Raw genomic sequence first — 17,190 nt, forward strand, 5'->3', positions numbered from 1 at the left:
GGCATGCAGTATATGGATGTCAACTAGGTGCTATTTTTGCACAAATGACCTAGGTCGAACAAGTCAACATCATTAATAACTTCAACCAATGAGAAGGCAACCATTACTACACATACAATCCGGGTTGGAGGAACCACCCGAACTTCTCATATAGGAACAATAAAGGTCAAGGAGGATAGGGCAACTATGAGAACCCAATAGGGGGCCAACAAGTATGTCTGATATCTAGGCTAGAGAGCATGTTCAAACGGTTCATGACCAAACAAGATCAAGCAAATGAGGAGTTCCGGCAGCGACATGCAACCATTGAGAAGGCCATCAAGCAAATGAAAGGTATGGTTGACAATCTTGTGAATCATACTAAAATGCTTGAAACTCAAAATTGTGCAGGTCGCAAGCTCATCGTCGAGGCCTCTAGGAAGGTTTCTAGGACAATAAAACCCCATTGAACATTATAATGTAGTCATCCTGAGAAGTGGGAGAATCTTGACGGAACCACCTATGCCTAAGAAGGTTAAGGAGAAGGATCCAATCAATGAGGACAGAGCAACTCAAATAACCATCGTTGAAGACGATACTTACAAAAAATCTGAGAAGAAGATAGATGAACCAAGCTCGAAGACATTGTTGAGAATCTATGTACCATCGGTGCCCTTCCCTCAAACATTGGCCAAGCCCAAGAATGATGAAGAATTCGATAAATTTCTAGAGATGATCAAATCACTTTGCATAGACATGCCTTTACTTGACGCTCTACATCAAATGTCAAAGTTTGGAAAATTCATGATGGTCCTCCTTGCACACCATAGGAAGGTAGAAGACTAAATGATCATTGCCTTAACAGAGGAGTACAGTGCACTAATTCTAAATAGTTTACCTCCAAAGCTCAAGGATTTATTAAGCTTCTCAATACCATGCACCATCAAGAAAACAAAGACAAGTAAAGCCTTCGACAATCTTGGCACAAGTGTAAGTCTTATGCCCCTTTTGATTTGCAGGAAATTAGAGTTAGGAGACTTAAAATTGACAATCATGACCTTGCAACTTGCCAACCACTCTTGTAGATACCCATTCGGTATTCTAGAAGATGTACCAATAAAAGTAGGTTAATTTTGAGTGCCTATTGATTTTGTTGTATTAGAAATGGCTTAAGACCCTAAGATTCCCTATCATACTAGGAAGGTGTTTCCTTGCCACTGCCAAAGTGGTAATTGACATAAAAAAAATCATAAACTCTCTTTGATGGTAAGCGGCGATAAAATAGAATTTGACTTATCTGAGGCCATTAATTATTTTCACAATGTGAACATATGTGGCAAGATTGATGATGTACAAAAGAAAGAGGAGTGGACTAGACAAGCCATCATCAGATGGACAACCAAGCCGAGGATATCAAAAAGTTAAACCAAAGAAGAAAGTTGACGAGCACATTATTTCAGCAAGAGAAAGAGAATTAAACTTGGACCTCAAGATGCAGACATTTTTAGAGGGGGGTAACACACTCTTAAGGCCAAAGCCCCAAGCTAGGGCTTAAATAGGAGTCGAGCTTGTGACCATAAAACAAACACTTCTTGGGAGCCAACTTGAGTTTTTCTTTTATTTGTTATTTCATTTTTATTTTTTGATATTGTTTTCTTTCGGTTTTTAGGAAATTCACAAGTTAGTGGTCGTAGCAAAATTGGTGTGAATAAAAAAAACTAAAACTTGCATGCCTCGTGCCAAAACCAGTTGAAAGTCGGCCATTGCCAGGTCTGGACATAGCATGCCGTGTGCCGGATGGGATGCCCCATACCCAAACTCAGGCCTGGACACAACACCCCCCATGCTTAGTGGCATGACCCATGCCTGGATGCACAGACCGCTACACAACCTCGTGTTGGATGACACGACTTTGTCACGGCCAAAGAGGGTTTTTAAAACCCCTATTTTGGTCGTGCTCTTCACTACACCTCTTGTGCCCGCCGCTTCTCTTCAAAATATTCTTTTTCTCCCTCACCACAAAGATCAAGAGCTTGCAAGACCTTCCAAAGCCCATGATTCCATCTTCCCTCTTCTTCTTTCCTCAAGACACCCTCACTAAGAAACCCTAGGTTTCTCTCCGTTCTTAGAGAGGAAGAGACATTCTTACCCTTTCTCCTTTGAAGAAGGATCATCCCCCTCAATCACTTCCGTTTCTTGTCCCTTCCATTTCTTTCCTAACCCTCACTGCTAGCTTGGATTATTCTTGTCTTCTTTCAAGAAATCAAGATGTTTAAGTGAACAAAGCACAGAGAGGCCTCAAGCTCTAAGAACAAGGGTAAGCGTAAAGCACGCAACGAGGGTAATGACAATCCTTATGACATTATATTTCAAGATAATGACTATAAATCTTGTTATGATATTCTTGTTAAATGTAAGATTGTAAGTAATAAATACATAGATGACAAAACTCTTAAGACACTCAGGAATTAAGGATGATGTGTATTGGATGATTACTAAGATCAAGTGGGATGCTTTGATGAGTATAAGAGATCTCGCTATTAGCCCTAGAGTCAATTATGAGATGATTGACAAGAAAAATTTTATATCATATTTCATTAATAAAAGATAAAATTTATAGTTATTATATTTGCTTCAGATCTATGTCAAATGAATAAGTATAATTATGTCCCAGGATAGTAGGTTCTAATCTATAGCGTATCAATTAGCTGAATTGATAGTGAGAGACTGTAGACATATATATAGAATACTACTCTTAACTATTCCTAGTCAAGCTTTAATATAAAAGGGCAATATTAATACATTGAGACTAGCATGTTGGTCAACATATATGGGTATATATTGAAAAATATGTACCGAATTGATCCGCTATGAGAATATTTCATGGATCATTATATGAGTGTTATAGACATTCTCATTGTGACTATTAGTATTAAATAGTCCTTAAATCTGAAGTTACTACAGTTCCTTACATAAGGAGTTCTGTACTTTAGCATCAACTAATGTCATCTGTAACAAGGTAGACTATAAAGTCGATCACTGAGTATGTAATAAATTATGTAAAGGGATATGAGTGATGTAAATGAGATCTATCCCTTCCATATGACGAAAGTGATATTTGTGGGTCTCTTGATTAAGTAGGACTACTAAAATGCATGACCAAAATAAGTTCATATGAGATATTTAGCTCATTTGATTAAGTCAGTCTACTTAAAGATAAAAAAAACACAAAAATTGTTAAGGGGATGACAATGCATGCCTCATGGATCAATTTAGATATCAAGTATAGAAGGACTAAGTTGTACATGATAATAGACATAGAAAGGTTAAGTCAGATAACGACATTCTCATCATTCGAGCAGCAATGATGCATTGCTAGATATCATTCATTGCTTATGTATCTAAAATGAATTTTAGATACATTGTCAACGTTATGAAAATCTATTGGGTCACACACAAAGAACATATTGATTTGGAGACTCATTTAGTTAGACTCAAATGAATCTAACTATTGGATTATTAGATTGAGTCTAATCCGAATTAAACTCATTGGATTAGACTCAACCACTAAAGAGGATTAATGTCCATTAATAGAAATTAATGGAGTATTGATGAAAAAGAAGAGCAAAATGCAAAAACCTTTTGTATTCATTGGATGACTCTTTGTATTCATTAGATGACCTTTTGTATTCATTGGATGACTCTTTATATTCATTGGATGACCTTTTGTATTCATTGGCTGAGTACAATAGACTAATTTTATGCATTTGGTTGAGGATCACTTCTAGTCTCCTCTTCTTTTACTCTTAGCAAAATCATCTAAGTTGCTAGCACAACGAAGGTGGTTCTTCTCTGAAGGTTAAATTCGTGCAATGAATGAAGGATGTGTTCGTGTGGATACCGAAGAGGCGTGAACATTTTGATTGTGCTGAGATATACTGAATCAAGATACTATCGAGATTGTTTCGTTCATGCAACAAAGGTGACAACTCGATCAAACATGTATATTACATTCGCATAGATCTCCGGAGGGATTGATTTTATTCTACTGTATTTATTTATTATTTTTCATAAAAGATCCCTACACTTGCCTACCCTAGAATTATACTTGAATTTTTAAGCTCAATAATGCTAATATTTTAATGGGTGAGGACAGTCGTGAAGGAAAAATTATTTTTTGCATGTTTAATGAGGAACATCAATAGACATTATGTCACGTCCCGAGAGATAATCGTCCGAAAAATTTCAACAGCATCTCCCGAGTAACTATGATAATTCCCTAAACACATGTATACATAAAGACCCACACGGCCTATACACACTACATAATATGGATTTATGTACAACTAAATAATAAAAATGTGACCCATCGGCCACTCACACATCCTAATGTAAGCATAACAATGTAAATCTAAATTTACACAACTACTAACGAATAAACTCGAAAAGTAAAAAAAATCTGAAGTTACGCATGCGGAAACATAAAGGGTACAACTATAAAATCACGTATACGAAAATATTAGAGTCTCAAAAACACCGAGAATGCAGTGGTAAGAAAACAACCGCCCGTAATTAAATCTGGAGAGGAAGTCCTTCAGGAAATAGACAACTATGGATCTGTATCAGTAAATGAGATCGGTTATGATGACTTAAATAAATATATTACTAAGGTATGCAAGTGTGGTTGGAAGAAACGGAGCATATTTTGGGAATTGCCATATTGGGAGTATTTGCTCGTTCGACATAATTTAGATGTGATATATGTGGAGAAAATTTTTTTGATAATATTTTCAATACTGTAATGAATGTTATGGGCAAAACTAAAGACACAGTAAAATCACGTGAGGAATTGAAATAATTAGTTAACAGACCTGAGTTGCATCAAAATGAGGCAACCGGTAAATTTTGAAAGGCTTGCTATACATTGGACAAAGAAAGTAAACAGATATTGTGCAATTGGTTGAAAGAAGTTAAATTCCTTGATGGTTATGTTTCGAATATGGCTTGATGCTTGGATATGACAAAATTAAGAATGTTTGGTATGAAGAGTCATGACTGTCACGTATTCATGCAAAGACTTATTCCAATCGCTTTCCATGATCTGCTTCCTAATAATGTTTGGCAAGCACTTACAAAATTGAGTCTTTTTTTTTAGAAATTTAACGTCAAGGGTTATCATGACATCGGAAATGATTCGCCTTGAAACTGAAATTCCAATTATTCTTTGTAAACTTGAGCGTATATTCCCACCTAGTTTTTTTTTATTCAATGGAACATCTACCAGTTCATTTACCTTATGAGGCACGATTAGGTGGTCCTGTGCAGTACAGATGGATATATCCTTTTGAACGATTTTTGAGGAGATTGAAGAATAATGTTTCTAACAAAGCAAGAGTTGAAGGATCTATATGCAATGCTTATCTAGTTGAAGAAGCATCTTATTTCTGTTCATATTATTTTACTGATAATGTGAAAAATAGACATTTCAAGTGCCCTCGAAATTCAGATGATGCTCAAGCGATAGATTCAGAGATGCTTTCTATTTTCAAGTTTCTTGAAGCCAATCGGTGCATCTGTTAATAGATGGTTAAATCTAAAAGAATATAATGCAGCAAGAACATACATACTCCTCAACTGTGATGAGGTCAAACCCTACTTGAAGTGAGTTAACTTATAATTAGAGTGTTATTTTTCTATTATTCATGCTGGTCATAAGATATATGTTTAAGTTATTTGTATTGACAGCGTATACGAATAACAACTGCAAATTCAATTTCCAACAATAAGTGCAAGTGAGATAGACAAAAAGATTGAGATAGAATTCGCAATATGGTTTGAAATATATGTAAGTTTGAGATATATATTTTTCAGTGTATATTATAAAAAATGTGCAAGATGTTTTTTAATTGTATATTTTTTCTGTAGGTGAAGGACAGTAGAATTTCAAATGTGCAAGATGAAAGGATAAAGAATCTTGCATCAGGACCTCTCCGTAATATAAGAGTCTTTTCAGGTTATTATGTGAATGGTTTGAAATTTCATGTGGCACAATGCGATGCACATACAATGACCTCTAATTCAGGCGTTTGTGTAAAAGGATCTACTACCAACACGGATACTGAATATGATTATTATGGCATACTTGACGAAATTATTGAGGTCGAATATCCTACTTTACCCATAAAAAGATGTGTGTTATTCAAATGTTCTTGGTATGATCCGACTCCAAGAACAGGTACTAGAATGCATGCAAACTATAATTTAGTTGAGGTTCATGCAAATAAAAGATTCACCAAGTTTGAACCCTTTATTTTTGTGGTACAAGCTGGACAAGTATTCTATCTTGAATACCCGATGAAGAGAAGGAGATCTAGCGAATGGTTATCAGTTTGTCGAATCAAGGCTCGGTCGAACATAGAAATGCCGAACTCCATTACTATCCAAAATCATGAAGCATTTCAGAATGAGGAAGTGGAAAATCATTCAGTTAATTCAGATATTCAATTTACAACTCAATTATTGATAGATGTAAATATCACTTACGAGGAAATAGATGATGGAGAGATGTCCAGCAGTGAGGAACTAATAGAGTCTAGCAATGAAGATTTAGAGACTTTTCATGTGAATGAATCGGATTGTGTATGATGATTAAACCTTAGAGTTGAAAACTAATATTTTCATGTATATGCTTGTTTTAAATTTACATGTTGGATTGTGTATGTATTATAATTGTATTTTGCATATATAGTCATGTCAGGCAGTCCACCAGTACACACCGACCAAACTATTTTACGTATTGTTGGGGGTTGATTTGTATTATTGTTATCAATAATTCAAATTCATTTCTTCTTTGATAATGAATAATGAAATATGTTTTTCATACATTTTGTTCCAAATGGTCATACTGTCACAGCGTATATTTCAAAAAAATTAAAAGGACGACAGTGCGCTTCTGGTCATATATGGAGGCATGTAGACCCAGAAATGAAAGAATTTTATTATCACGAATTTTTGGTAAGTAATTGGAATTTTTTTTACTAAGCATTATTATCTGATACTAATATTTTTGATATTTTTGTAGAAAAAATATACCTGGGAGCCAAGTCAGGAAGAAGACTTTAAAAAGACATGGAATACTTATTGTCAAAAGTTGTATAAAGATTTGATGTATAAATGGAGAAAAGATGGCAAAAAACTTACATATATGCTAGATGAGGTATGGAATGCATGCCAAAGGATTTGGGCTGCAGAAAAATGGCAGCGAAATGCAGTAACTGCTCAAAACAATAGAAATCCTAATGTTGGTGGCACGAGCACGGGATCTTCAAAACATACAGCTGGATCAAAATCAATTGTAGAGCATACAATAGATTTGGTAAGTTTATAATAACATTTCAATTTTGTTATGACATCATAACTTTTAAATTTTAATTATTTTATTTTTTCAGGCTAATACATTACATAGACCCGGTACTTGCTGGGAGATATTTCGCAATATGCATAAACAAAAGGATGACACTTTTGTAGATGAGAGATCAAAGGCCATAGATGTAAGAATATACATTTTACTACTACTACTATTTAATAATGCCTAGGTTTATTAATTATTTATTTACTAATACTATTAATTTTTCTAACAGAATGATATGACTAATCAAGTTGCACAAGCGTCTCAGCCTGATTTAGAGGGGGGTGACTTAGTGAGGTTATCAGATGAAGTTATAAATGATATATATTTTGATGTGGTTGGTGGAAGCAAGAAGAATGCTCTCTACGGCCTTGGCTCCCATGCGCGAGTTGCATATGATCATGTTATGGCTCCTAGGGTCAGGGGTCGATCTAGTTCTCAATCCAATGAAGTGCAAGAATTACGATTAGAAAATCAAGCACTGCGAGATCGAGTCATGGCATTAGAACAGTCAGAACGGGCTGTGGTTGAGCGAGTCAGGCTGGCTGTAGAGCAGTTAGAGCGATCAGTGGATGATCGAGTTAGGCTGGCTGTAGATCAGTCAGAGCGGGCGATGGATGAGCGAGTTAGAGCACAAGTCGATCGCTAATTTTGAGAATTTATGGATCACTGGACAATCGTTAGTCTTCTACTTATCCCGTGGAGCGTCGTTTCGATTCACAAGACACTAAAGACCCAAATGCTCCAGATAAGTAGATAGATTGAGGTATTTTTTATTTATGGTTCAATATATATATAATGAGATATTTTGAGGATGGCTAATGATTTTTTTCCATAAACACTAACGCTTGGTTGTTCGTAGATGAAACTGGAGAACCTTTAACAAACCTGTAATCGTGACAACCTAAGGAACTTTTTTGTTTGATCAGATATGTAATATAGGCATCTATTATGATTCTGTATATGTACATCACTTTATTTTTACTTATGCTATTGTCATGCTTGAGACTGGATGACACTATCTTAGTTTCTAGTTTTTTAGTAATACTGTCTGTCCTCATAGCTAGGTGAAGGTTTACAGACTATCGACATGAACTAGATAGAGGTGAAGGTAATATTGTCTTTCATTTCAGTTTGGTTGCCCTATCCATCTTGGGCTTTTTAATTCTCCCTAGAGGACTAGCCAAAAATAGTTGTGCGGACATTGAGCCAAGGATCAAACCCTATGAGCATGGATTTTCATCCAGTCCAGCAGACTATTCTTCTTGGTATTGCTTTTCAGTAGATTTTTATTTACCATTCAAACTGAGTTTTGATGTATTAGCAATATCTGTCATTGGTTTCTGAGTTCGTTTTTTTCCTGTTCTTGTATTCATAGTTGGTACCAATGTTGGTGATGTTGCATTATGGGATGTCGGCAACAGGGAGAGATTAATTCTGAAGAATTTCAAGGTTTGGGAGTTTGGAACTTGCTCCATGTCTCTGCAGGTTTGGTTCCCATGTACAGAATTACACACTGCAGTATGGTTCTGTCTTATGGTTCATTTTTTATTTTGTTTGACGTTCTTCCTTGTGCTACTCAGGCTTCTTTGGTCAAGGTTTCAGGCTGTATCAGTTAATCACATGCGGAACTATTTGAAACCTGTGAGATGAAGCAAGGCTCTCATTCAGACACTCACAGTTGCATGCCCAATTTGATGGTTAAACCTGTAGGAAGTTCTTCCTTGCTAGATCCTAGGCCATCTCTTATTGGCTTGCACTTGAACAGCATTGGAAGTATTGGTATGGTAGTGCAGTTAATGGGAAAGGATTCATGCTTGGAAGAAAGTTCATTTCTTGGCAGTAATGATCTACTTTCACAAGGTTCAGACATGGAGTCAATTTCTAGGGGCTTAGTAGGACAACATACAGTCACATTAACTGCAAATGTCTCGAACCCATTTCTTGAATGTGCTAGTGAAGATATCGGAGCCAACGACATTGAAAATCATGTTCTGGAACTTCCAACATCTTCTAGCCATCAAAGTCCGCAGTATGCACAAACGGTACAATGTTCTATGCAGTCAAAGCTCACTGAGCAATACATAACCCCTCATAACTTGAAAAGGCCAGTTTCTAAAGATGATGACAAGTTTGATAACTCAAGCCAGTCTAGTTCTAGAAAGAAGAGGTTACTATCTCCATGCAGATAATTTCAGCTTTCATGGTTCTTTAATCTTTTGTTACTTCCAATTCACTTTGTTTGCACTCTGAATTTATTAGGAGGAAGCCATCGGAAATTGAAGGTCAAAAGCATTGCAGTTGTAAGAGGTCCAAATGTTTAAAACTGAACGTATTCTCTAAACCTGCATAGCAAATTTTTTTCACTGTAGTAACTTCATGTTTCTCTCTTCAGTTACTGTGACTGCTTTGGTGCTGGGATATTCTGCACAGAAGCTTGTGGTTGCCAACAGTGCACTAATAAACCAGAAAATGAGGATGCTATTCATGAAGCCAAGCAGCAGATAGAGTCTCGAAATCCACTTGCATTTGCTCCCAAGGTGGTTCTTTGTGTCAGTGATCCTCTAAAAGACAGCGAAGTAATAACTTGATAGTAACTCTTCAATGATGTTTCTCATGCATTATTTCTTCCTGTGGAACTGCATTAAGTTTCCAATTTTGCAGGAGAGTATGGGGGCAACTCCAAATTCTGTAAGACACAAGAGAGGATGCAATTGCAAAAAGTGACTCTGCCTTAAGAGATATTGTGAATGCTATCACGTTGTTTCATAACTAGAAATGCTAGCAACTTATTTATTTTTCTCTTTTACTAGACCTTAAGCTTTTATTTCCTATTTGTTTCTTGAAGGCTAGTGTTAGATGTTCATTTGGATGCCGATGTGAAGGTTGCAAGAATACTTTTGGCAGGAAAGAGGGTAAGATCTAAGTTATTTCTTTTGCTATATAATATGATCATTTGCTGATCACCAATAGAAATCAATATCTCCTAAATTTGGTTTGAAGGATGAAGAGAAGATGGCCTATGTTGTTTTAATTTATTTTAATTTGTTGATTATGGGAGAAGCTAAAACCTGTAATCACTACCTTTGTTACTATGATCTAAGAACCTGCATCCATGCTTATGGTGTATAAACTTTATGTTTCTTTAGTTGACTTGTATAATATTGCAGTTCCACACCCTTTCTATCAGTTTTTCTTTTATTTTCTTCTTTTAATGACACACCATGCATTAGGACTCACTTTTGTGATCATATAAGTTGCTTTCCCACAGGTAATCACGTGCCCTTTCATTTTGTCCATTGCATTTTACCTATTGAGTAATCTTAGCTGATGGTTTGAATTCCTTTCTCTGAGGTTGGTTCTGAGTCTCATAGTTTTTGTTTAGCTTCCTTCTTCTGGTCCTGTTAAGAGTTGTTTCAAGTGTTTGTAGATTTTGCCAGTATGCTTGCTGAACTATTATAGCAAACTAAATGTTTGATTGTTTTGGATTTGTACTAGTACTCTTCGAAATGATTATGTCAACACCCATTTGCATCTTTATCTTGTACTAATTGCTTATCTTGTTGATTTTCAATGAAGAAACTTTATTGTCAATTATGTATTGTTTTTTCTGATGTGGCTCATGTATTTTCATTTTACAACTTCTTGAGCGTGGGAAACATGAGGTTTGGTTACTGAAGACTCTGTAAGGTGTGCTTGTATAAGGTGTGCTACATCCAACAGGCTGTGGTGATGAATGGATTCCCAAAAGAAAGGATCTAAATGGTATTTTGGATATGGAATCGACTGTGGTGATTATTGACGACTCTGTTAGAGTATGGTCACATAACAAACTCAGTTTGATTATTGTGGATATGTATAGGTTTGCTGGGTTTGTTAAAAGTATTTTTGCTACAAATTTATGTATAAACAAATTTTGGCTGTCCGATTTGGAATTTGATTTTTAATATAGCGACTGAAACAAAAAAATCGGTCGCTAGTTTAGCGATTGAATTGGAATTCAGTCACTAAATTTAGCGACCGAATTAGAATTCTCTAATTCGGTCGCTAATTCTGCCTATATTTTTTTTAAAATTATCAATATCATCTGATCTTGGACAAAAATTAGAAAAGTTGAAAGTTCAAGTCAAAATTTCAAAAAGTAGATTCAACTGTACATTTTTTGTTTTTCCTCTTACTCTCATTCTTCTACTCTTTTCTATAAGAGACGTTGCTTGTTCAAAGTGAAAGGTTCAAAAAGTAACTTTAACCATTTATTTCTTATTTTTTTCCTCTTAATCTTTTGTTCTTTCATTTTCTCTTAAATTTCTACCATCATAAGTCTCTGTGGGTTCTTTTGATTTGTTACGTAATATTCTGATTTGTAGTTTAATTAAGAACTAAAGAAATATCATCAAGTGAGAGCCTAACCGTGACAAAAGTGTGAGTGCCCAGTTTTTGCAAAAATGTTCAATATACAGGAGGATGGTGCAACTGAGGAGGGTATGCTACTTCCAAATCTTCAAATACAAACATTGATGGGAGAGATGCGACGGATAATGAGGGTTGAATTAGAATTCATCCATGAGATGTGGATAGAGTGGAAGAGGATACATCGGGAAGACATCCTCAAGACCATTCTACCGTGCCATAGCAAAGACGTGCTCAAGTGGTTGATATAGAAGAAGAATAGGTGGTGGAAGATTTTTGTGATCGCACTTATGACCAGGGTTGGATGGGATATAGAAGAGATAGGAATGGGCATAGAGAACATAGGCTTGATAGAAATTGAAGGGCTAATGACTTAGGAGGTATAAAGCTGAAGATTCCATCCTTTCAAGGAAAAAATGATCCTGAAGTTTATTTGGAGTGGGAAACTAAGATGGAAATGGTGTTTGATTGTCATGATTTTTCAGAACTTAAGAAGGTTAAACTAGCTGGCATTGAATTCACTGATTATGCTATTATTTGGTGGGATCAAGTGGTGATGAATCAGAGAAGGAATAGAAAGCAACTTGTGTCCACTTGGGAGGAGATGAAGATGCTCATGAGAAGGAGATTTGTATCCAGCTATTATTGTAGGAACTTATATCAGCGACTACAGAGGTTGTCTCAAGGCTCCAAAAGTGTAGATGAACATTTCAAGGAGATGGAGTGGTCCATGATTCAGGCTAATGTGGATGAAGATCGTGATGCACATGTTGGAATTGTTGGTGCAATCTTTGCCCCAAGTGCATTGAGTTTCAATGTTTGGCTAAACCATGTTTAAAGTTAGGCAATATTTGTGATCTAACATGTGTGATGCAAGTTTGCAGGAAAGTCCAAGCGTAGTCTTGGCAAAGAAAAGTCCAAGTGGGAAGTCTTGGCAAAGGAAAGTCCAAGTGGGAAGTCTTGGCAAAGAAAAGTCCAAGTGGGAAGTCTTGGCAAGGAAAAGCAAGTGGGAAAAGGAAAAGTCCAAGTGGAAAGTCTTGGCAAGGAAAAGTCCAAGTGAGTAGTCTTGGCAAAGGAAAAGTCCAAGTGGGTAGTCTTGGCAAGGACTTGACATGACGAAGCTGATGGAAGCATCTCAGGCTAGTGCAAGGATGATGGAGCATCCAGGGAAGGCATGAGGCTATGGGAGATGTTTGAAGGCCGAGGTCTAGGTCAAGAGAAGCTGAAATGGGATTTTTCAGCTTCACCAGTCGACTGGCCCTGCCAGCAGTCGACTGCTCATAAATCAGACGCACACAGAAAAATCAGTCGAGCCAGAGGAAGACAGGAGTCGACTGGGCAGTCGACTGGTGTATGGTGAGTCGACTGATGCCAGTCGACTGGTCTTGGAACAGTCGACTGCTATTTGAACGTTGGCGAAGATTGGCAAGCATTTAATGCGCTTTAATGCGAGATTTTGTTGCCGATTGAAGCCATCAGTCGACTGGCCCTGCCAGCAGTCGACTGATGCCGAAGAATTATAAAAGAAGCCTGCTCGAGATCAACTCAAGAATTCTGCTATTCTTTTATTCTTTCTCGCTTCTTTTGAGAACGTGTTGTTCTCTGATTTTGTGCTTTCTTCCTCTCCTCCTGAACATTCTTTCATATCATTTTGAGGAGATCGAAAGAGTTGTAAAGGTTTCTCCGCCTTCGAGGTTTTCGAGAAGGAGAAGATTCATAGTGCATCGGGTGTGTGCGTGCGTGTGGATCCTTGGATTAGTCACCTCTGCGGAGGTGGATACCAAGTAAACAAACCGGGTTAGCGTTGATCTATTGTTTTCTCTTTTATATTTTGCTTCCGCTAACACTCTTGCAGAGAAACAATCAAGAAGAATCGAAAAACGCTATTCACCCCCCCCTCTAGCGAACCAACCGATCCTAACACTTGTAGGTCTATGTGTCGGTCCTCACTAAATTGACTATGTCACACCTAGCCTAAGTTATTTTCTTGTCTTGTGGATTCAAGTTACTTGTACATATTATGTCTAGAGTCTCATACTCTTGACATATGATGCTTTAGCCAAAGATTTTTAGTAGCAATCCTGACAAGCGGTCGCAATGTATATATCTCCTTTTTCAAGGAGCAGTGAATCCTCTGTGGATTATTCAAACACCTTCGAGCACTTCGACTTATACCCAATCATCTCGGGTCTATACCTTCTTGGAGATGTTTGCTTAAGATGTCAAAGTATAAGTCTGTGACCAAGATGACTTGAATACTGCAAGTCAAAGGAAACTCGCACTTAAGATGCACTGAGATCTTCATTGATATCCATATAAAATCATATGAAGACTCAAGGCAGGTCACTCCAATGAAATAGTTACCTTTAATCGACATCCACGTTTAACTCTTAACATCTAATATCTTCAGCAGTGAGATCAGCTGCTTGGCTAACCAAGGAGTTCAAAACGTGCTAGTCTCGACAGAATCGATGACGCCCGTGCTCATCAATTCCTCGGCTAGGGATAATTTTAATAAATTCATAATTCCCCGTGCTCATCTTACGAAGACGAAATGAATGAAATTGATTTCGTTCAAATCAGAGGTCATTTGGTTAGTTAACCAAATGATCCAGTTTTGAACCAAATTGAATCAACTTAGTTTGGTTCATGATGGAAGAGGTTTTGGCAGAACGGATGCGATGAGAAGCTTCGTCTTATGAAGACGAAACAAACAAAATTAGTTTAGATCAAATCAGAGTTCATTTGGTTAGTGAACTAAGCAAACCAAAATAAACTCAGTTTGCTACAGTATGAGTCTGAATCGAATCCAGTCCAATCCCAAACCTTAATCGGTTTGGCCCAATTTGGTTTCATTGGCCCGGTTTAAGGTTTTTAGTTTTAGGGTTTTTCTTTTTTATTTTTGGCTGCCGTGTGAAAACCACAAAAGAAAAAAAAACCAAAATCAGTAGGTCACTGTAGCTTCTTAAATACGAAGGAATCGCGATTTTTTTTGTAGTGTACATCCTCTCCGTGAAACTGCACCGATGCTTCTCCCTCTCGAGCGTGTGGAAGCTGCAACCTGGAGAAACCCTAGGTGTGGCTGATCCTCGCGGCTTGCCGTCTACCGAAGAAGCAGGAGATGGAAACCCAAGAAGCTCGATGCTTTCTTCTAGTCTTGCGGCGCCGTTATGCTCTATAGCCAGCAAAGTTTTCCACGAACGTCCTTCGATCTATCGCGAGCATTCCACCGCCGATTGTGAGCGTCCCTCCGATCGATCTCAGGCTATTTCTCGCAACGACTGTCGTTTTCTTTTCAAGCGCCGTTGTTGTCCCGTGTGAGAGGTAGAGCTGAAGATCTCCTCTGCTCTGTTCGCCGTAGGTGCCATGATCCATCCTTGTCGATCGCCTCTACTCTGTTGGTCGGGCGCCTTTTGCTTTGCTGGCTGGTCGCCCTTACTCCGGTTGATTCAGCCGACTATGCTACCTCTGTTCTGATGGGCAGGCTACCTTGCTCCGGCTGATTCAACTAATTGTGCGGGAAGAAGGAGGATAACAGAAACCCTAGCGCGCCATGATGGTCATCCGCGCATTGGCCAACCATCATTTCCGAAGAAGAGCCTTTTGAGGCTATTATTGGAACAATGCTTGATGGTCGATTTTCGGCCACCACGAGGTGTTACCGAAAGTTAGGGTTTAGCCATGGTATTTTAGTATCAGATTTTGTTGTAGGCGGGAGCTTATGAAGCGTTCCAGAAATTGTTCTATCAATATCGGAAAGGTTTCAATCGTTTACCTTTATCGATGGTCAAAGGGTGTAGAGACTCCCTCCAGATCTTGCAGTCTAAAGCTAATAGTAGGTCCTTCTGCTTTACCTCTCCTAGTATTGATACCGTAATTCTCCAATCTTCTTCCATGAGCTTTTTTGGCACGATTAGAATCTCCGTCTGTAGATCCTCCTAAGATCATGTTGATGATGCCTCGATGAGGAGGATCCTCAAGCTGGGCTTGAGTAGCGCGTGCCGGTTCTCTCCTCTATCTTGCTTGATATCCTTGTGGTGGCTCGAGAGAACGCCTTCTGGGGCTTCTGACATCTCGGCCTTGTCCAGGACTTACTCTTTCTGAATGATTTCTCTACGTCTCTTGCTTAGGATATTTGTAAGGGGTAGGTCCCGACAATGGATCGAGATGAAGTTCTCTTTCCCTGTTGTTTTTCCTTTATCACTCTTTCCATCTCTCGTGCTAATTGTCTACATTTATTAATGTAATGGGTGAAAGATTGGTGGTAGGTGCAAAACCGAATCGGTTTCTTTGAGAGGCTTGGATGAGATGCCTCTTTTGGGGTAGGAAAAGAAGAGACGGTGTGTACAACACGCTTCTCCTTTTGAGGGAGCATATAAAGTCCACGTGGTAATCCCCTACTATGTACAGGAGGAGAAGTCTTCCTTTCTACTTTATAGCTGGTAAAGCTGTTTCCATGCCGAGCAGAGTTTCTTCCAGATGTATGTACTTTTCAACTCTTTCTAGTAACTTGACATAATTGGGTGGTTTCTTTACCAATGATCGGAAAAATTCTCCATCCATCAATCCTTGAGAGAAGGCACTGGTCAATACCTTTGTAGGCATAGAAGGAATATCCCAAACAACTCTGTCAAATCTTTGAATGTATTCTCTGAGAGTTTCTCGCGACTTCTGCTTCATGGTGAACAGGCTCAAGTGCGTCTTTGGGTATCTTTTGCTAATAGCAAATTGATGAAGGAAGGCAATCTTAAAATCAACAAAAGAATGTATAGAAGAGGGAGGAAGACGACTAAACTATTGTTGTGCAGAGCCCGATAAGGTTGTAAGGAAAACCTGACACTTGACGCCATCAGGATATTGGTGTAACAAAGCAGCATTCTGGAAATGGCACAGATGATCTTCCGGATTTGTGGATCCTGTATATTCTCCTAGCTGGGGTTGTCGAAAGTGCCGAGGTAGTTCCTGCTCCAGAATTTTCTTAGAAAAAGGCATACGCGATAGGTTTACCTCGTCTTCTATGACTGTCTTGTTTTTGTAGTCAGGCCGACATAGGTCGGCTCTGGATTCATGCGAGTCTTCTTCCATGAAAGTATCCTCCTTGTGAAGGGGTACGTTCTCCTCTCTTGATGTGGGTCGTCTTCGATGAGGAGAGAAGTCTGCTGGCAAAGGTGTCGGCATCCTTGAAGGAGGTATTAACGAGTGCTGTTGTAATACCTTTATCATGGTTTGTGAAACTAATTCATTAATCTTTTCAGGGGTGACCATCATCTTGTCGCCGCAATTTTTTTCGGCAGAATCGTGTTCGTCGCCTATTCCTCCAGTGTTTACCATCATATCGTCTCGGTTCAGTGTTCCCACAGACGACGCCAATTTATTCCGGTCGATACACCATG

General features: G+C 38.1%; 1 protein-coding gene across 1 annotated transcript; it reads left to right on the plus strand.

Moving 5' to 3' along the window:
* The first annotated feature begins 254 nt into the window (after positions 1-254).
* LOC141830577 (uncharacterized) lies at positions 255-8,036 on the plus strand. The gene is made up of 8 exons (XM_074717981.1): positions 255-333; positions 464-813; positions 5,905-5,992; positions 6,728-6,788; positions 6,864-6,993; positions 7,061-7,354; positions 7,428-7,529; positions 7,620-8,036. The coding sequence occupies exons 1-8, from the start codon at positions 255-257 to the stop codon at positions 8,034-8,036; spliced, it is 1,521 nt and encodes a 506-aa protein (XP_074574082.1).
* Positions 8,037-17,190: the final 9,154 nt, after the last annotated feature.

This window comes from Curcuma longa, chromosome 6, assembly GCF_044706935.1.
Source record: "Curcuma longa cultivar G26 ecotype Majalengka, Jawa Barat chromosome 6, ITB_CL_G26_1.1, whole genome shotgun sequence".
Lineage (NCBI taxonomy): Eukaryota > Viridiplantae > Streptophyta > Magnoliopsida > Zingiberales > Zingiberaceae > Curcuma > Curcuma longa.